This window comes from Oreochromis aureus, linkage group 6 (genome assembly GCF_013358895.1).
Source record: "Oreochromis aureus strain Israel breed Guangdong linkage group 6, ZZ_aureus, whole genome shotgun sequence".
In the NCBI taxonomy this organism is placed as follows: domain Eukaryota; kingdom Metazoa; phylum Chordata; class Actinopteri; order Cichliformes; family Cichlidae; genus Oreochromis; species Oreochromis aureus.
Window position 1 is genome coordinate 28437835 of NC_052947.1, and position 20550 is coordinate 28458384.

Sequence of the window (20550 nt, forward strand, 5' to 3'; positions counted from 1 at the left end):
TCACAATATCTGATAAAAGTGGATAACTTCTGGTTGTACCATAATGTTCAAAAGCCATTTAATGTGATTCCAATTCCATGATTATGCTGCTCCAAAATCTGAAAAAAGACAGCTCCTTTGGCCTGCTCTTTTATTCACAGTGGGTAGAATCACCAGTTAACATAACAAGCACATGTTTTTAAACTGTGGGAGATCATAAACTCTAAAGAAAGCCTCCAACTGACTTTGAACCAAGAAACTTCTTGCAGTAAGGCGACATCGAAACCATCGGAGCACCCCGATCACATCCAAAGGGGTTAACACAGTGGGTATTTCCACATATTTGACTTGACAGATTTTTACGCCCTTCCTGATCTAAGCCTCAAGAAATGTGTCTCCTCCTGGGATACATCCAGGGAACTCAGCTTATGAACACAGGGGGATGTCCTCGCATTTTACATATTTTGAAATATACTCCCTCTGAATGGCCATTAATTATGTTTTTATAGCACTTAAAAGCAATATGTTGTGTTTATCAAAAATTTCCTTCAGCCTATTCAATTCAGGGTCACGGTGGGACTGGAGACTATCCCAGCTACCACAGGGGGAGAGGGAGGGTACACCCTGAAGAGGCTGCCTGGCTGTCACAGGCCTACAGCAGACAGACAGATCACCATTCATGCTCACATTCACACTTACGTCCAATTCTGAATGACCAATCAAAGGAACATGGGAAGAAGCCCATGCTTGGAAATGATAAAAACAGGTTCAAACAAGATTAAGCTCCTAAGTAGTTTCCACCGCTGGAGACAAGAAAAGGAAACAAATGATAATGAAGATGATGAGCTGGCAATGTCTCTTCTAGGCTTTAAAGATCAACTTGCTTCCACTTTTGCTTTTTCTATTCATGCTTAAAGAAATATGCTTCTTATCTAAGACTCAATACAGATAATAGAATTTAATAACAAACCAGCTTCAGAGAGAGAGGACAGTAAGGACGTGTGTGAGGAAGATAAACTGAGAGTGGGACCTTACCTCCAGGTGATGCCAAACGTAGGCCTGGGCGAAGGATATGGCCAGATATCCAGTGCTGGCTTGGCATTGTAACTAAACACTGGCACCTCGCGGAATCCGCCTCGCCTGGCCAGGATCTTTAAGTCATCGTGCGGAAGTACAAAAATACTCTTCCGGCTGCTCTTGGTGACAAACTTGCAGTAAGAGGGAAGAGCTGTGTCCGAGCGGGTCTTCTTAGTGCGGGAGAACTTGAGGAGGCGCACACGGCCCTTTGTTGACAACGAGTCCTCCTCGCTCACAGTAACAGACGACACTGAGGTTTTACCGCTGGCGTCCGTAGTTGACTCGCCCACAGAAGCTAAGAGTGTTGTTTTCTGCTCTTGTGTCACCATTTCACTCTGGCTGTCTTCAGACTGGCCATCGAGCCCCGGGGAGAAGATTTTGGTCACAGTTGTTTTGGTCATGGTTGTGAGGGTAGACACGGCGCTGCTCTCTGTTGTTGACACTACAGGCGCCGGTTCTCCAGATGTCGTCGACGGCACCTTGGCTATCCTCATCTCAGTGGAAAGTACTGTGGTGGTAGTGGTGGTGGCGGTTGTGGTTACCTGGGTGATGATGGTCTTGATTGGTTCCGTGGCCCCACCGTTGCCGTTCTCCTCTGCAAAGTCGTTGCTCAGACTCGACTCCTCCGCTGAAGGTATAGGAGAGGGAGCCATTCTTATGATCTTGACGCCAGGACTGGGTTTGGTCTCCATGCAGTCAAAAGATGATGTGCTGTTGTGAACATTCGGAGTATGCTCTGCAGGTGTGTCTACGTTATTTTCCAGCTTTGTTTTCTTCAGTGGAGGTTTGTAATCTTGGTCAGAATTTGTAATCTTGCTCTCTGCCTCTACCTTAGAAGATAAACAATTTTCTTTTACCCTAACCTCCGTGCTAGCGTTTAAAGAAGCGAGATCCCCGTTCACTAAAGGCTTTTGCTGTGTGGTGTCTTTCAGCGACACAGCAAGCCGTTGTTCATCTTCATCCTTCCCAATACTGTTCACCTTGGGCTGAGGCCTGTTGTTGAGCACACCATTATTTGAGCTCATCAAAGAGTTACCCAGCATGTTTTCACCCCCGAAACCATCATTACCATTTACCTGAGGGAGAGGAGAAACTGGCTCGGGAGTGCTCTCCCCTACAGTCCTACCATCTCCAATGTCTTGCATATTGTCTTGATTATCCTCTGGCCCCATCCCGTTTTCCTCTGTGCTCGAATGCACTGAGCCTAAAACTTCTGTGTTTCGCTGAATCGGTTTTAAAGGAACTGTGTCTTGACTGTTATTTTGGTCAAGAACACTTGTAAATGTCACTTCAGCGTTCAGTTTTAATTTGGGTTCCTCAGACCCTTCATTCTCAGTAAGCGCAGCCTTCGTAACATCTGATGCTACACAGTCTGCTTGTTGCTCTAAAGAACTAGCTGTTGTTTCTTGCACATCGGGGAGTTTAACAGCCTCTTGCCCTGAACTAGCTTCCTTTGGCCCCGTAGTCCTTTCATTTTCCACCAATTTCTGGGGCGAGGAGGTGGTTTGGTGTTGTGGTGAATTCGAATTTTCACCTGTACCTGTACTGCTACTGTCTTTGGGTGTGGAGTCTGTAACAGGAGAAGGAAGAGGAGTGACAATCTTATCTGTAGTTTTAGAGAGTTCAGCCCGACTCTCCCCTTCTACTTTTTGTCCTCCAACTTCTTGTCCTGGAGTTTCTGTTGTGGAAGGTTTCTCCTCCACTTTCACAGCTTCACCCAGTGTGAGATGTGTCTGAGTGAGAGATTGGGGCTTGAGTGGTGACCGTGGCCGGACCGGAGTGCTTAGAGCAGGGGTTGATGTGGATGAAACTGGTTTAGGCTCCTGGGGTTTGGAGGCTGACACCTGTTCCCTTTGCCTCTCTTCGATAATGTGCTGCTTCACTCTGCGTTCAAGTAGACTGTCCAGTTTGGAGGACTTGACCTTCTTCTTATAAGCAATGCGGGTGAGGAAGCCTTTGCTGACATCCACTACGTCGTAGTTAAATGGTCGCTGAAGGCTTTCTGTTGGCTCCTCTTTCAGGGAATCCTTATCTTCCTGAATGCAGGAACCTGAAGAGAAAACAATTCAGATTAAATGTGTTTTTTCTTTTTAAATTAGAATCATAAGTATTAGAGCTAAAGTAGTTTAAAGTAAATGACCACTCATAGTATACATGCAACAGAACGCAATGTTAATCGGTCATACTTTGCACTTCATCTGACAGCGAGTCTGTTGAATCCACTTCCATCTTCGCTGGCGATTCCTCTGCCGGCAATTCCTCTTTCGCCTTCTCATTTTCATCCAAATCTTCTTTCTTTTCTCTGTCCCTCTTCTCATTAGACGTTTGTTGATCTGTCAGTGGCTTGGGGAGGCCAGAGGAGTCTTCTTCTGTTGCTTCGCTGCTTGTTGCAGCAGCTCCCTGAGCTTCTGGTGTGACTACACTAGGCCGTCGACTCAAGTCCAGCAGAGTGCACTTCTTGCCAAGTTTAGCATCTTTGAAAAACAGAATGAGAGGATAACCTTATATTAAGCTGCTCACATATTGTTATTACAGGGAGTGCAGAATTATTAGGCAAATGAGTATTTTGTCCACATCATCCTCTTCATGCATGTTGTCTTACTCCAAGCTGTATAGGCTCGAAAGCCTACTACCAGTTAAGCATATTAGGTGATGTGCATCTCTGTAATGAGAAGGGGTGTGGTCTAATGACATCAACACCCTATATCAGGTGTGCATAATTATTAGGCAACTTCCTTTCTTTTGGCAAAATGGGTCAAAAGAAGGACTTGACAGGCTCAGAAAAGTCAAAAATAGTGAGATATCTTGCAGAGGGATGCAGCAGTCTTAAAATTGCAAAGCTTCTGAAGCGCGATCATCGAACAATCAAGCGTTTCATTCAAAATAGTCAACAGGGTCGCAAGAAGTGTGTGGAAAAACCAAGGCGCAAAATAACTGCCCATGAACTGAGAAAAGTCAAGCGTGCAGCTGCCAAGATGCCACTTGCCACCAGTTTGGCCATATTTCAGAGCTGCAACATCACTGGAGTGCCCAAAAGCACAAGGTGTGCAATACTCAGAGACATGGCCAAGGTAAGAAAGGCTGAAAGACGACCACCACTGAACAAGACACACAAGCTGAAACGTCAAGACTGGGCCAAGAAATATCTCAAGACTGATTTTTCTAAGGTTTTATGGACTGATGAAATGAGAGTGAGTCTTGATGGGCCAGATGGTTGGGCCCGTGGCTGGATTGGTAAAGGGCAGAAAGCTCCAGTCCGACTCAGACGCCAGCAAGGTGGAGGTGGAGTACTGGTTTGGGCTGGTATCATCAAAGATGAGCTTGTGGGGCCTTTTCGGGTTGAGGATGGAGTCAAGCTCAACTCCCAGTCCTACTGCCAGTTTCTGGAAGACACCTTCTTCAAGCAGTGGTACAGGAAGAAGTCTGCATCCTTCAAGAAAAACATGATTTTCATGCAGGACAATGCTCCATCACACGCGCGTCCAAGTACTCCACAGCGTGGCTGGCAAGAAAGGGTATAAAAGAAGAAAAACTAATGACATGGCGTCCTTGTTCACCTGATCTGAACCCCATTGAGAACCTGTGGTCCATCATCAAATGTGAGATTTACAAGGAGGGAAAACAGTACACCTCTCTGAACAGTGTCTGGGAGGCTGTAGTTGCTGCTGCACGCAATGTTGATGGTGAACAGATCAAAACACTGACAGAATCCATGGATGGCAGGCTTTTGAGTGTCCTTGCAAAGAAAGGTGGCTATATTGGTCGCTGATTTGTTTTTGTTTTGTTTTTGAATGTCAGAAATGTATATTTGTGAATGTGGAGATGTTATATTGGTTTCACTGGTAAAAATAAAGAATTGAAATGGGTATATATTTGTTTCTTGTTAAGTTGCCTAATAATTATGCACAGTAATAGTCACCTGCACACACAGATATCCCCCTAAAATAGCTAAAACTAAAAACAAACTAAAAACTACTTCCAAAAACATTCAGCTTTGATATTAATGAGTTTTTTGGGTTCATTGAGAACATGGTTGTTGTTCAATAATAAAATTATTCCTCAAAAATACAACTTGCCTAATAATTCTGCACTCCCTGTATATTAACTGAGCAAATTAGCAGGACAGATCATCAATAATTGAATTTACTGGGAACTTTTAGGAAAATTACATTCAATTCCCCAGGACATCAGCATAAATCCAGAGAAATTTAATTCACTGTTGACCATTAAACACAAACAATAACACATAAAAATAACTGAATGAGGTGCAAATCTCTCAAGAGTGAAATAAATTCTAATTCCAAATAGCTAAAAAGCACAGCCTATGCCATAAAAACCTCCTGTTCCACACCTTCCAGTTCTTTGCGGTAGTTGGCGTTGGTGTTTCCAGGAAGTCTGGGAACAAATCGTGGCACATAAGTTTTACTGATCCAACTCCAGCCCCCGTAGCCTGTAACGCGATACTCCTCTCCTTTCTGCTTCCACACCTACATGTAGGACAAGAAAGTAGGCAAGAAAAGAGGAATCAGGTAAAGCGAAAATATTCACGAGGGGGGGAAATAAGTGGTGGGAAACTAAGAGGGTGATCATACAAAGAGCTTTAAGGTTAGAAAGTTATTTGCACACCGATCACTAATTGCTGAGGGAAATGACTCACAGCAGAGCTTAACTTTCTGCATCAAAGAGCCTTTGATCGGCCCTCATGCATGTATGCACAACATGCACTTCAGTGTTTCCCACTAAAATGACTCATTTTCCAAAGTTTCAATGCAGATGTAGATTAGACCGGCATACTGCAGTTACCATTAAAATTAGTGCACACTCATTTCAGAAGTGTATCTTAGCATGGTTGCCTATCTTACCATTTACCTATTTGTCATTTAACTGTGGTCTTCCTGCACAGTATTAAGTACAAATGTACATTAAACGTGGTCCAATTTGAAATGATGTGCTAATCTCTGGATAAGCTTATCCAGGTTTACATATGAAATCCATCATCCATTCAATAATTCATGTGCCAGAATTTAAATAATCAGTTCAACTGCAGCAATTTGTGCGGCGCCTACCTGATGTTTTATTGGAAAGGTGTATTTGACCCAGGTGGCCTGTTGCAACGTCTCCTCATCCTCCAACTTCTTCTCCCTTTTCTTTACTTTTTCTTTTTCCTCACGCTCCATGGATGTCATGCGATTTAACCTGAAATGCATTTTTAAATTGTCATACAGCTCGTACATTTTAAATGTTTCCATCCTTATGCTAAGAGAAGCAGAAAAGAAGTCGTTTTTGAATGATCTGCATCTGAAATTTTGTTTTCATAGGATGCTGCACCAACAATATTATCATTGCTGCTTGTAATAACATCATACATGGTGATGAGCAGTGTTGGTCAAGTTACTTGAAAAAAGTAATCAGTAACTAATTACTGATTACTTCCCCCCAAAAGTAATCCCGTTACTTTACTGATTACTTATTTTCAAAAGTAATTAATTACTTAGTTACTTTTTAAAAACACGATTTACAACCTGAATAGGTGATAAAGCGATAGATCTTTCAGTCCAATTCTACTTTTTCTGCATAATTCATCATACAAAATGTAATCAAATGGAAAAGTCTCTTTTTAAAACTTGTTTTATTAGTTTTAATCTTTTAACTTTATGCATCAAGCAAAAATAAAATTATATGCAACATTCTCTGACTGGAAGAAATTTGTTTAACATTTAAACCTATTTTCTGCACATTCCAGCACATAAAATAAAATATGTTTTTGTGTTTACACTCACTCTTTCAAATAGATGCAAGTAAAACACAGCAGAAAATGAGTAAAAGTACTTCCACGCTTTAAACGCTGCACGCTCATACTCTCTCCCGCACTCGATATATTATCCATTGTTGATCTGCAGACAGCTGTTGTCACGAACGTCGCACTCGCCACGTCACTGTCATGAGACATTCTAAAAAAAATCACTTTTTAGTAACGCAGTAACGCATGGCGTGCCCTACGTGACAGTAACGGTAATCTAATTACCGTTTTTGCAATAGTAATCCCTTACATTACTCGTTACTTGAAAAAAGTAATCAGATTACAGTAACGCGTTACTGCCCATCTCTGGTGATGAGTCATAAAAACTTCTCCCTTTCAAACTCTTTATTATATCAATAATTTCAGTTGGTGAAAACTCTGATTAAAGATGAGGAGATGAAATTAAGTTTTGAAACCATTCCATGAAAACCTCACACATATACACACTGACACAAGTCCTTGAAATGCCACTCTCTCTCTCTCACTTACTAACAGTTCGGGCTTACACATACACACATTCTGCTCTTAACCTTGTGAAATCTTGGACAATCACTTCTTTAAAAGAGTCCTTGTGTTGCTGAAGCAGTCGCAGAGGCAGGGGTGGGTGGTGGCTGGTTGTGGACTTGCAATCTAAATATTATGCCTCACAGCCAGGGTGGGCCTTTTGATCTGATCTGCGTAAGATCAGCTCTGCCAGTTAACTGGATGCACATCCCCCCGTGTACGTGCACTGAAAGCTTGTTTGAGCTCTTCAAGGTATTTGAATTTTTTTGTAAAACTCAATTTATTTGTGTTTGTGAAGTGATAGCAGCATTTATGGTGCGCACTGTAAATGCGTAAAGATTTACATACCTGGTATGGCCCAGTGAATCCTTCCAGATGGGCAACATGGCCACAGGTTTGATTGCACACTCCAGGATGGCCAGAGCCAGTGCAAACTCTCTGGCCTTACTGCACATCTGAACTGCTTTGATCCAATTGGTCCTTCAAAGAAACAAATAAACAAAAACAACAGTTTAGCATGTTTTGACCTCCTCCTGTACTCTGGGTTCTTTCAGATTTAGGCTACAGAATATTTGTAAGTGGACAGTCTGACCACGATTTGCTTTTACATCTGTTAAAAATGCTACTTTGACACAAAAAGTAACTGATTTACTGAAAGGTGTTAACCTAACTAGCAAGTTAAGGCATAAAACCTAAAACCCACTAAACAAAGCCAGTGGAGTACATGACACATTATTGTTATATCCCAGTCCCCCACTCCCTTTTATACCTGTGTGACGCCCAGTTCGGGTGCATGAATGGTGCTGGAACATTGTTCTCCAGCTGAATGATAGTGAGCCTCAATGTGGAGATAGTCAGAACCTTGGAGCCATAAATGGACCCATTCCACTTAAACTCTCCTGCTGGTGTCATGCAGAATTTGTGGGAGAGATGCCGCCTCTTGTCATGGTCCTGCAAACAAACAGATAAATAGAATTTAGTTGCGAATTGGAATCCAGTAACTCAAAGAACTGAATGAGATTTTTCACTTGGAACTTAATTCCACATCTGGATAGTAACTGGTGTAAACTGCCACATATAACTAGTAAAGACACATATGTTCACAAGTGAGGACAACTTCAATGTGACTAGCACTACCATAAAAACAGAAGAGACACATGCAAATAAAAACAAAAAAAGGCAGAAGAATACCGTAACCAAAGAGCCAGGCAGACTGATGCAGTAATGAAAGAACATTCAAATGTTAGAAACAAAGATGTCATGCTACTTGCCTCTCTGTGCTGGTGCTTGTTGAGGGCCATGGCGTTGGAGCTGTACTGGTTATGATAGATGCGGTACTTGCCCTCCTGCCCAAGCTTGAAGTATTGGTTGAGGGTCCCTTTCATTACCACCTCTTTGCGTGTGCTGACGCGAGTGATGTCACCTTGTGCGTTTACTACCAGTACCTAAAAAAGTAAGCAAAGAATGAAAATCCAGTTGGAATGGAAAACGTGTCCCTATTGTCTTCCTCCCATCATTCCCAACTGTTCACAGCAAATGCCTCCCCCTCCCTGGTTACGCCAGAGGTTTTTTCCTGCTAGAAGGGAGTTTTCTTTTCCCACTGTTGCTAAGTGCTTCCCAATTGTTTGAGCTTTCTCTCTATTATTTTAGGGTCTTAACTTGACAATTTAAAGAGCCTTAAGTTTACTGTTCTTGTGATTTGGCGCTATATAGATAAAAGTAGACTGAATTGAACTACCCACACTGACAATGCAGCCTTGAAATGAGCTAAAGTACAAAAAAAAAAAGATGTATGAAAACGTGTATGAGTATGACACGCCTGAACAACCGCCGGGTTACATCGTAATATCCAGTGTTACAGTGGGTGGTTCAGGTGAAGATGATAATGTATGTTTATTTTCAATACCAATGTTGTCTCTGTGCATTTTCCAAGTCACAGTAAAATTATTAACAGCAATAACGAAGCATTCCCTGAACTTTTCATCTAAATCCTTATATCGTTAAACAAGCTCTTCCTCCTTTTCTCTTACACTTACTATTGCTGGCTGTAAAATTACAGCCATCAATAAAAAATTATTAGAATATATCTTAGTTATACACATGATCAAAGTATTGCAAATAAAAATAATACTTTTTAAGAAAAAAAACACTGTTTAAGACTTTTTTAAAGAATCTGTGGGAATCCTTTTGGTCCTTGTAACGTCATGAATCTAAATGCCGGTCTGCACGCCCATGTTAGGAAGTTGGCACCAATTTTTCATGTGTAGTCTAAAAGCCCAAATCCATCCGTGGTTTCTTACCTCTCTGCCCTCCTTGAAGCCTTTATTGGCTTCATGAACAGCAGCTGCGACCTGTTGGTTTTTCAGCTGGCTCAGCTTGCTCTCCGGGTTTCTCAGCCGGGTCACCATGCGAGTCGCTGATGACTTCTTATTACCGGCACCTGTCCCTTCACCGTTAGTGGAGTCTTTACCATCCCCTGGAAATGCAATGTCCAATTCAATCAGATGCAGAGGGAGCGATACACAGCTTAAACTCATTAATATACAGTGTGTTGGGGATTAGTAAGACATAGTGAACAGCTTCTTCTGGGATCGTTTATCTTCTGAGGTAGTATAATGAGGTAGAATAATATAGCATCATTCAGTATAATATAGTCAAGTAATGCTGTTTTGTCAGACCTGCGTCATCAAGGCTCGCAAGGGATGACTGGGAGGACTTGTCAGCCAAGTCTGGGGGTTCAGGACACCTCGGAGGGACACCAGCTCCAGTACTGCTGTTACTGTTTTCCTCAATGGGGTGGGGAGGCTGGCTTAGGCTGGGGATGCCATCGCCACTGACAGGAGCAGAATTTGATGGCGGGTTTTCTGCTGAACAGACAAAATACAATAAATGTAAATTTAATCATAAACAGCGCTGACAGGTTAATTAAGAGTAATATGACTCAACTGTGCTATTCTGTGGATAACAATCCAAGACATATTTCATGGATCGTTTAACCCAGCAAGCAAAAGTGAACAGCACATATTGTAAATTAGACAAATGAATACCAAGCCTTTGAAAACTTGGTCAAAAAGTGAAGGGTTAATATATAGGTTTTAAAAAAATCCTTCAGTTTCAGTAAAGACAGGAACTTTCTTCTGACCATTCGAAAAATGTTGGGGCTGTGGCTCCCTCTGCTGATAAGCCATGCCTAATGCATGCAGCACATAAACACTTCAGGTGTAGCGATTGGTCACTTGAAAGTTAAAGGCTACTAGTCCAGAGAAAGAAAGGCTCAACAATGAGGCCTGTGCACACATGACATCAATGATGAAGATGAGTCAGTTTTACGGAAAAGTACACGCACATCATCACTGAGCTATCAACCCAACAAAAGCAATTAATAAACAGAACAATGTCTAATCAAAGGCAGCAACTGCAAACAAGCAATTACAAATAAGCAGCCAAAGAAAAGCTTTTTAAAGAACCAGACAATGTGAATGCTGCCTCTAGCTGTTAAAGGAGCGTTTCTAGTCGTGCTGATTGCAGAGACAATGCAATGTGATTGCGAATCAACACAACACAATCAGCTTCTTAGCTCTTTAAAGAAAGCAAGTGTGAGGAACTGAGTTAAAGCACAAAATGACTGGAACAGTTTCAAGGCAAAAGCCAATATTCAAGAAGTCACTACACCACTGAACACAAAAGCCAGTAGACGCAATGAGAGCAACATGCAAAGAGGAACACCAAAGCAGCGGGAATAAATGTTGGAATGAGAATGAGATTCATCACTCAGTCCCGTGAAGTTGCAAACTGCAGCAGGGAAGCAGATCTCCAAAAGCAGCTTAACGAGGGCAATTTCTCCCGTAAATATTCTTGTATACCTTCATTGCTGTTAGAGACCTCCATATGGGAACACGCCTCCGTCAGAGCCTCTGTGGTCGAGGCCGGAGGCTTCGGAGCCTCGGCGGCCACACTAGAGCTCGTAGTGACGATTTGAGTTGGAGAAGAGGTTGCTGGAAGCAGGGATCCATCTGAGATGCTACTATTGCCTTCTTGGCCAGTGGGAGGAGCTTCACCGACTACAGATGAACAGCAGCAACATTGTAAATATGTTGATAATGCATTGGTTACTTGGAGACACTGGAGAGGGGAAGTGATGATTGGGCACGTTTGTGTATTGTTTTTCTTAGAGTACGTGCAATAAAAGTGCTATTGCTCTTTTTAAATGCCTCTTTATCGCAGAGGACAGCATAGTCCCAACAAGACGTTGATGTGAATAGGCATATGTCCTTTTGTGATTGCCAGCCTGTGGCGTGAGTCTTGAAATGCTCACAGCATTTTAATAGGTCAAACACGTGTGAAATTGATTCATCAATCAATAACTAATTACAGGATTGCAGCGATGTCATTTGTTCAAGTCTCAAAAGCAGAATAAGACGGCTGCATACATGTTTTGTTTTCCTATGATTATTACTTTGTAGCATATATTTGGTCATATTTTTATGTTTTTTAAAAAAAAATAAATAAACATAATTACCTCCAGCTTTCGCACCATCCACTTTTTCCTTTGTAGCTTCTTCTTCTTTTGTCCGCTGCTCCCCCTCTTCCTTTGTCGCTTCCTTTATCTTGGCCTCCTGCTGTCCTTCATCCTTCAACTTGACATCTTCGTCTTCCTTCTCCACATCCACCTCTCTTTTCTCCTTCTCCATCTGCGCTTTCAGGGCCTCCTCAGCAGCCCGTCTCTTTACCTCTTCCAGCTCCTCCTCCTTCTTAGCCCGCAATCGTTCCAGGATCTCCTCTGGATAAAAGAGGAAGACGTAAAGTGAAATAAACAAAAGAGCTGCAAGAAAAAGTCAAATTCAGGGCTGAGCCAAGAGAAGGTACAAGAAAATTTGAAGGACTGGGAAATTGGGAAAAAAAGTTAAAAACACATTTCCTCTTTGTATGTTTATGTTGGTGGTTGAGATGTTCTCAGCATATGATAATCTAAATGTCCGTCACAAAAATTGATAAAGACTTTTTTATTTAATTATTAGAGTAAATCAACAAGTAGTAGATGGATTGATAGAAATGATGACTGAAATAATATGAATGATAATGAAAAATGAGCCATGTGAGTACATTATATGACAAGATTGGACTTTATTTTTAAAGATAAACCAGGGGAAGAGAGAACTGCCTTTCAATGGATGATGTTATGAATGGTGGAAAAATTAGACTGTTTATGATTTCGATAACTAGCACGTACAATATCTACATAATCACTTGTGTTAAACTGGGAAGAGTTTGAACTTAAACTTGCTGAGAAGCAGCCCAATAGAGCTAGATTCTAATAAGGGTCAATTTTAGGTCAACTAGTCCAGTGCTGGTATGCACAGTAAGAGTGACATTGCCGGGTAGGGCATGCTGGGTATTTAATATCCGGTGGAGGGTGCTTTAGAATCTTTGGTGGTATGACTACAGGTGAACATACTGGTCAATGTAAAACCTCTCCCTGTGCTGCTGTAACTGAAATACAAGTAATAAAAAAAAGATGGCACTACTATTGACTCATACATTGTCCTACTGCATCAATAACCAGGGAGAATTCAAACAAGGCAGTAGAAAGACTGTTCAGGCGAGGCTATCATCTATCCAAAACACTAAACCTCTGATAAAAACAAGGGCTAAAATCAGAGTGCAGCAAGAAAAAAAACAAAACAAAACATAAAAAACAGGTCGAGGGAAAGGAAACACCAAAAATGCAAATAATTGAAATCTGTTTTAATTGCTGATGCTGACAAATCTATGTTTACAGAGGTAGCTTGAAGGCTTTGATGGAAGATTTTGTGGCCAATTTGATATTTGTTTAGTACATCAACTCTGACTTTGTGTGAACGCATGTGTGTCATCTTGCACATCATTATCTGCCATTTATGTTTATTCTCATTTTACCCATATTGGGAAATCTTGCTCCAAGCAGACCAAACAGAAGACCATGCAAACACTAAGGAAATGCCTTTACTGACACACACAAAAAAGGAATTACAATTATTCTTTTAACTCCATGTTTTTGTTTCTTTTCTTTCCTAAGATTTCTTTTTTTGTTTAAACAAAACTGCTTTGAAAATGCCAGAGCTGCTGACAAATGTCCAGTCTCCACCTCCCAACCAGATATGAAACTTGCAGAGAGGAGAAGACAAAGGTATGGCGATTCTGTACTGTGTATTATCACATAAAGACTTAAATATCTGTAATCAAAAACATAAGAGAATTATGTAGCAACACATAAACTAGATTTCAATTTTAATTCAAACCCTCTGTTTACAAGGAGCAGCCAATCAGAGGAAATTTGGCCTTAAAGGTAAAGGAGCTGAAGTGGCTGTTTTAAGGCAGAAGAAAGCCCAGTGTAAAGAAAACAGAGAAAAGATCATTTTGAACCATGAATAATGCAAGACTAATCTAGCATATATTTTCCAGTGTATTATTCTTACCAACTTCCACTGCAGAGCAAACCAAATGTTATAATAAATGAGCTGATATGTGGTCAAACGCTCTTAATTTTCACAGACACACAAAATCCCCCAAAAACAAACAAAGGACACTGGGAGATACTCTATAGGCAGAAAGAAAAGGATAAGGACAGAGAGAAGCTCAAGTGCTGGACATGGGCCAGACTGGGACCAGCGTAACGTTACATAATAGCTGAGTTGATTCCTATGGCCAAGCCATCTATGACTGGGTGGCATTCATGAGTACTGGCGAGAAAGCAGGCAGGAATGAGGAAAGAGAGGCAGGAAGAGAAAGGGGAAAAAATTACTTTGAGTTTAAAAGAGATCATTCTCCTCCTTTCAAGCATGATTAAACTCGGCAACAGAGAGTATCTGAGACTGTCAGAGCCTATTTTATGAGGAGGAGAAAAAATGATAATCTCTTTACCATTTGCAGCAGTGAGGAAACATTTGTTGCTGCCACGGGCCTTGTTGGTAAGGTCCTCGGTGATGTCCATATGCGTGTGCACTTCGTCCCTTATTTCCTGAAGGGCTGCATACAGGTCTGCCTCCCAGTACTCCTTATCCAAGCTATCTATCAGCTCAGCTAGCTGCACCTGAGAGAGACGGAGTTCAGGGAGCATTCAGTAAATGCAATACACTCCACTTTATGAGCTCAAAGTTATGACAGGCTTACTGGCAAAACAAAGAGGGAATGCCTGGAAGCATTTCATTAGAAAGAAGGTTTGTAATAAAAAAGATGATCCAAAATGATTAAATGTGATTCGGTGAAGAGCATACAACAGAGGCAACAAGAAAAGATGAGGCGCATTACCTTGGTGCTGTAGTACCAGATGGCTTTGTCCTCCTGCTCACCATCCTCTTCACTGTAGGGGAGACATGGGAAATTAGATAAAAAAAAGAAAGAATTAGGAGGGGAAGAAGGAAGAGTTGCTGGCAGACATGCCATAAATAATACAGACTCTGCTGTCTGTATTCCTTTGTTGGACTTTATGTGATTTAATTTGGCTTGTGTTTTTCCTTGTCAGGAGATTTATTCTTTTAATTTTATTTTTCATATCAAACTGTACAAGGTCCCTGAAGAGTGCGGTTACGCGTCCATTTCCTCAGGTCTGTGGAAAACATGCACGGTGACATACAGCGTTTGCAGCGCGGTACAATATATTATGTCGCAAACAACCGCTGGTGGTGACCACAGTGTGAGCTGGCACACCCAATGCTGCGGATCTATTGTAGCTCTGCATTTAGAAAGATAACTTGAGGACTTGATTGCAGCTTTGGCTCATTCAGACAAATGTAGCTGTGATTGTGACGCTAGCTTTCACAGTAGAGGATGGAGGCCTGATGGCTTTCTGTCATAGGCCATCTTATCTTGCCAGTGATTTTCAGAGTAATTATATAACTTTCAACATAAAATAAATAAATAACATCGCTGTCAAAACTTTACTAACTGTGTGAACTAAGCAAAAACATAATTGGCTGGGATGTTTTTCGTAACTTTGAAGAGTGAAAACAACATGAGAGATTAAAACTAGCAGTGAGCAGACCGACATCCTGAAAGGAGAATCAAAAGAGTAGAGATATGCATCGCCGCTTCCAGTCACACCTTTCAGAGTGCAAAGCAGGATGCAGTTTTAAGTTAAAGTGACATGCTTTGTATCCAGGCAACCACACGCACAGCCAATCATGTCCACCTAAGTCTTTGGAGAGAACTGTGATTTAAACCAAGGATTAGGATTTTTACGTGGATTCTGGAAATGATCTTTGCACAGTGTGCCCTCTTGGTAGGTTGCACATGTCCCTGCCACTGTGGTTTGAATATTAAACTTAAGGTTGTAACACATTAATGGGTGTCAAGAAAAACTGCAAGGTGTTGCAGCTTAAGACTTAGTGGTACTCCTTGTGGTACTGTCAGACTCACTTTATAGAATGAATGATCAGCAATAAATGCATAATCTTCAAAGTATATGCTTGACTGACCAAAAAAAAAAATGAACAAAGTGAGCTTTGTCAGAAATGATAAAGCCTATTTCTATCTTCTTTTTATTTATTTAAGTGAACTATATATAAATTCCTTAACAATAAGCAGGTACAGGTCTGACATGTCTATCAGAGGAACTGTTAGACATGTTTTTTTTGTTCTTATCTGCATTTGCTGAACTTGTATACCTATATATGAAATTCTGGAAGCCCATTTGATATTCATTAGATTAGGGCTATCTCATATTATACTGCCTGTGGTAAAAAAATAGTCTAAACTTTTTACATGATATAAAACTGTCACATGAAGATATCACCGATATAGATGCCCTGTGTTCACGCTCCCCCGTGCACACAACAAGGAGACAAACCGAAGCGTTTGACAGCGAGCACCTCGTGTCCGCATCTGATGGCGGCTGAATAAAAAGGGAGCCACCTTCATTATCCTCCAACAAAGCTTTGCAAAATTTGCAAAGTGGAAACATCAAACTCAAAAAACACACCATCAAGTAGAACCAGGCTACAAAGGCACGCAATAAGGAGATATTAGCAGCTGGTGATGAGGGACCCAAAAGTAAACAAATGACTCAACCAAGTGTTGCTGGAGCACTCACTAGTTGCGCTCCATGCGACAGGACGAGCAAACGGTAGATGGAAACTACTGATGCGGTTACGCGGTGGAAAAGCAGCTGATTAAAGAGCTAGACCCAAATTACAGCATCCCAAATAGAAAATATCCTTCACATTCAATGTTATTATGTGACAAAAACAATAGAGGCTGTTGAAAACTTTAGTTATTAAGTATTAAAAAGTATAAAACACCACCTAAGCTTTTTTTTGCACTAACATTTGACTTGTGCTGTGTCACTGCCATTGCCCTGTAATGCTGCTGCTAGCATCATGTGGCAATAGATTCACACTTTGAATTAGGTAGCAGTCATCAGTGATAGAAGCTCATTGGAAAATACGTATAGAAAATACCCTCGTTTTTTGGCCCTGATAAGTGCTGCTGACTGCAAGCTGCAATCACTGATTAAACACTGTTCAGTTTTTTTTCCCTATATTATCAGAAATTTCCTTGAAATACTGTGATGTACAAACACATATTAATGCATATTAATATTTGAGCTACAGTACATGTACTACAGTATCACAGCTGGCTTAGGCCTCACAGGTCTCTTAGCAACAACTTTCCCAATAACAAGTGATTACAGAGATTACATGTTTTGTATGGAAATTTTGTACTTTAATATTTTTCCCCAAAGACAGAGCGTATGTTTTTTTGCTTTAAGTACATCTTCGAAATGATATGACGGTGCTTATCTGTTCATTTTAAATAAAAGGTTTATAAATCGTTTTGCTTTCTCTAAATGTTAAAAAACAAAAACTGGAAATATCTTAATCTTTACGTGACAATGGAACAACTTCACTTCACATGGACACTTGACTTCATTTTGCAGCAGCTACAGAGTTCCTGCCAAGGAAATGTGAAGCCTCAGGCCATGTAACAGTAGCGTCTATTCAGCATCCCTCCAGGCCATCTGTGCGCACAAAACTTTTTTTCCCCCCCTTGCACATACACAGCTTGTGCACTTCTTGTATGTGAACAGAGCTTCTAAAAGGTAGTCTAAAGACTGGTTACTCAGCACCTGCTGTTGGCTGACTTGGTGATCAGGGTGGAGCAGAGGAAGCAAAAAAAGTGAAATTTAGCAATGACAAACCTCAGGCCACCTAAACTCCTAAATCTCCTTTTGTTTAGGTCACTCATGCTCCTTTATGATTTATGTTGCACACTGTCTGCTGCTGCTGATCCAGCAGGTGCGCACACAAACACACACACACTCCATCTGTGACTGCTCAATACTAATATCAGTTGCTAGCATATGGGACCAATACTGCTGATAGCAAGGTTATGTTAAAACTATAGGGAGATGTAGTCTGGTTTAATAAAAAGCCGGTCTATTCCAACATGCAGATATGTACTCATATGCAGGAAACTAAGTTTCGATACAGTGTTAAAAACTATAAATCACTACTTCAATTACAAATTGTCTGCAGCAGAAAAGTATACTGTACAATCATTTCCACAATATGATTGTACAGTGTGGATAGAAAGAATATGGAAATTGCTGACTGTTGGTCCTGCTGGTGAATTATCCGTTTTGCAAACCTTGTTGCACTGAACAACAATCGTTTTATGTCTGTTTGACTATGCTTGGCTGTGCTTTTTGGACGTTTCAAACTGAATGTTAATATCAAAGGCATTTGACCAGTATTCATAACCCTGACACTGATCTGGGCTGAACTGAGTGGGAACAAAGCCTGGTTGTAACCTGAAGACCATTTTAAAATGTCCAGATTATTTTCAGGTTCAGACATGTTATTTGCTGTGAACTCTGTCTGAAAAAGTTTACATGTTTTGCTACTGATAAGGCACATATTTTTGTCCTCATATAAGCTCAAAAATAAAACAAACGAAGCATTTCAATCATGTCATGTTTGGGAGCCGCAAATACTTTTTGACATCTAAAATGAAGATAACACTGTATATATTGTTTTTTACCTTTATGCTTTGTGTGAACAACTAAGGTGTGTTGCTTATGAAATCCATGAAGTGCTATAGAGAAAATTACATTTTATTTATGTAATTAACACATTTTGAACTCTTAAAGAAATATAACAAAAGGAAAGACACCCAACTGAACTAAAATGATCCATGTAGCAAACAAAAACTGTTATATCACCTTTGGGCTTTTGGAGCCTTGACCTGACTTTTAAAAAAAATAATTGGAAAAAAAGCTCTATGCTGCTGAAAAATGAAAAATAGATATTTGCAAAATTCTGCCGAAGTCACTTTCATCTTTACGCAGGACTGTAAGCTGTCATCTGTGAGGTGTGAGCGGTGTTTGTTTTTAATATAGTTCACGGTGGAGAACAGCTGCTGACATAATGTGGATCCGAAGATCCATAATTGGCCTACCTGGGGTTGAAAGTCTCGATAAATGCACGGCGTTTCGGCAGGTATACCGGCTTCTGCGAGTGTGACGATTTTGAGCGATCAAAAAATAATAGAATATAATTTTATTTTTATATTTCAATATCACAATAATCTTCCAATTTAGAACTACAAGTTAAAAAAGAACTAACATAAATAAAATACACTTCAGCTAAATACTTATAATTTATTTTCCCAAACCACGCAGAGCCGCACTATAAGGACTAAAGAGCAGCATGCGGCTCCGGAGCTGCGGGTTGCCGACCCCTGCACTAATGTATTCGCCACCCTTTCATATGGCAATCAGTGTTATCATTCAGTCCCATTGAATGCTGCTTTAATCGTATGCCTCAAATTTGGGAAAAGTTGCTAATCTACTTTGCCTGTAGTTGCTACAAGTTTCTTTAACATTTTATGCTCTCTGGTTGACATGTTGCAGCTCGCTTCTTCTTCTGTGGCTCCTTAAGAGCACCTGAGCATCATTGTTTTGACACAGGTGCTGCCTGTGGGCAAGTAATCAACAGTTATGTTAATGCTAGCCAACGTATCCACCTAACATGCCAGTATGTCATATTGTTATGAAGACATTGCCATCAAAAATAAAAATTACCCATTGGATCCTCGGTTTCGTGGATGCCAGAAGTGCATGAAAACTCTTGTGTTCTGTCTTGCAGCCGACCACAGAAGATGTATTGTGCTCTACCAAGTCATTAAAAAATGTGGCCTAAGAGGAAGTGCCTTGTTTCTGTGTGTGAGTTGTGCTAAACTAGATGCAAAGCGGGGAACTGTGCAAATGCAGCACATAATGACATAGATAAGTCACTGAAGACAACACTGGACTGCAATACAAGCCATTTCAAAAGCAGGGTCTTCTGTAGGAAAGAATAACCCCTTTTGATCTTACTTTTTGTAGCTGTAGTTTCTACAATGATTTTGCATAGACACAAAAAAGTTATAGCGCCCTTAACCAAAGAGGAAAAAAGGTAAAAAGCATTACATGAGCACTTCAATTTATTGCACATGTCATTAAAAAAAAAAAGTTACAGAGACGCTTCTTGTATTTCATTGCTCAGACTGTCCTGCAATTATAAATTTAGAATATAAAGTTTTCGTTGATTCACAGAAAATGTCCTTGTACTTTGGTTTAGTACTGATTGCATTGCTTTCCTTTATCAATAGGAAAGCTGTAAAACTTATGAAAATAGAGTTAAAAGTTCAAAATCTATGCACTCCTTCACGTTTTCTAAAGCTGTCCAATGGACCACATTGGAGTCTTTGCTGGGCCGATTCTGGCCCCCGGGCTTTATGTTTGGCATCTCGATCTAGAGTTTGTGAACGATTCTGTGGTTATGCTATACTCTCAGTCATGCTCAGGAATAAACTTGTGACAATATTCTGTTTTTAAATCAGCCGAGTTAAATGCATGTTGAATATAGCGCAGGGGTATTTTTTTAACACCTACAGGCTGGAACAAAGATGATGTCAATCACTTATGCCAATCTGTTCATAAGTGGCTGTGATTAACCAAATAGACCCCAAAACATGACATAATACGATATGTACTCTAACTACTAAGAAGAAAAACTGTACAGAAAGCACATTAAGGGATTAATGGGCATATTGTGCTTCCCTGTGATGTTCTTTATAAGTCTATGTGCATATGGTTTGTGACACTCATCAACACTCCCACTTTGATACGACACCAAGTTTGGAGACTCTACCTTAGCGCTTAGCGCTTACCT

At 40.7% G+C, this 20550-nt stretch overlaps 1 protein-coding gene across 5 annotated transcripts in view; it reads right to left on the reverse strand.

The window, feature by feature from the left end:
- Positions 1–20550, reverse strand: part of LOC116311797 (nucleosome-remodeling factor subunit BPTF) — a 54320-nt gene that overhangs the window by 28059 nt on the left and 5711 nt on the right. For 2 of the 5 annotated variants that reach the window (XM_039613310.1, XM_039613312.1), the window contains exons 3-15: positions 14648–14699; positions 14261–14429; positions 11880–12140; positions 11224–11421; positions 10039–10227; positions 9661–9836; positions 8632–8805; positions 8130–8311; positions 7709–7840; positions 6123–6252; positions 5408–5543; positions 3243–3530; positions 1015–3106 (exon numbers count right to left, since the gene is read on the reverse strand). In XM_039613310.1, the coding sequence (XP_039469244.1) occupies positions 1015–3106; positions 3243–3530; positions 5408–5543; positions 6123–6252; positions 7709–7840; positions 8130–8311; positions 8632–8805; positions 9661–9836; positions 10039–10227; positions 11224–11421; positions 11880–12140; positions 14261–14429; positions 14648–14699 (4179 nt within the window). The remainder of the gene's footprint in view (positions 1–1014; positions 3107–3242; positions 3531–5407; positions 5544–6122; positions 6253–7708; positions 7841–8129; positions 8312–8631; positions 8806–9660; positions 9837–10038; positions 10228–11223; positions 11422–11879; positions 12141–14260; positions 14430–14647; positions 14700–20550) is intronic. The other 3 variants (XM_039613311.1, XM_039613313.1, XM_031729004.2) reach the window with 3 other exon arrangements.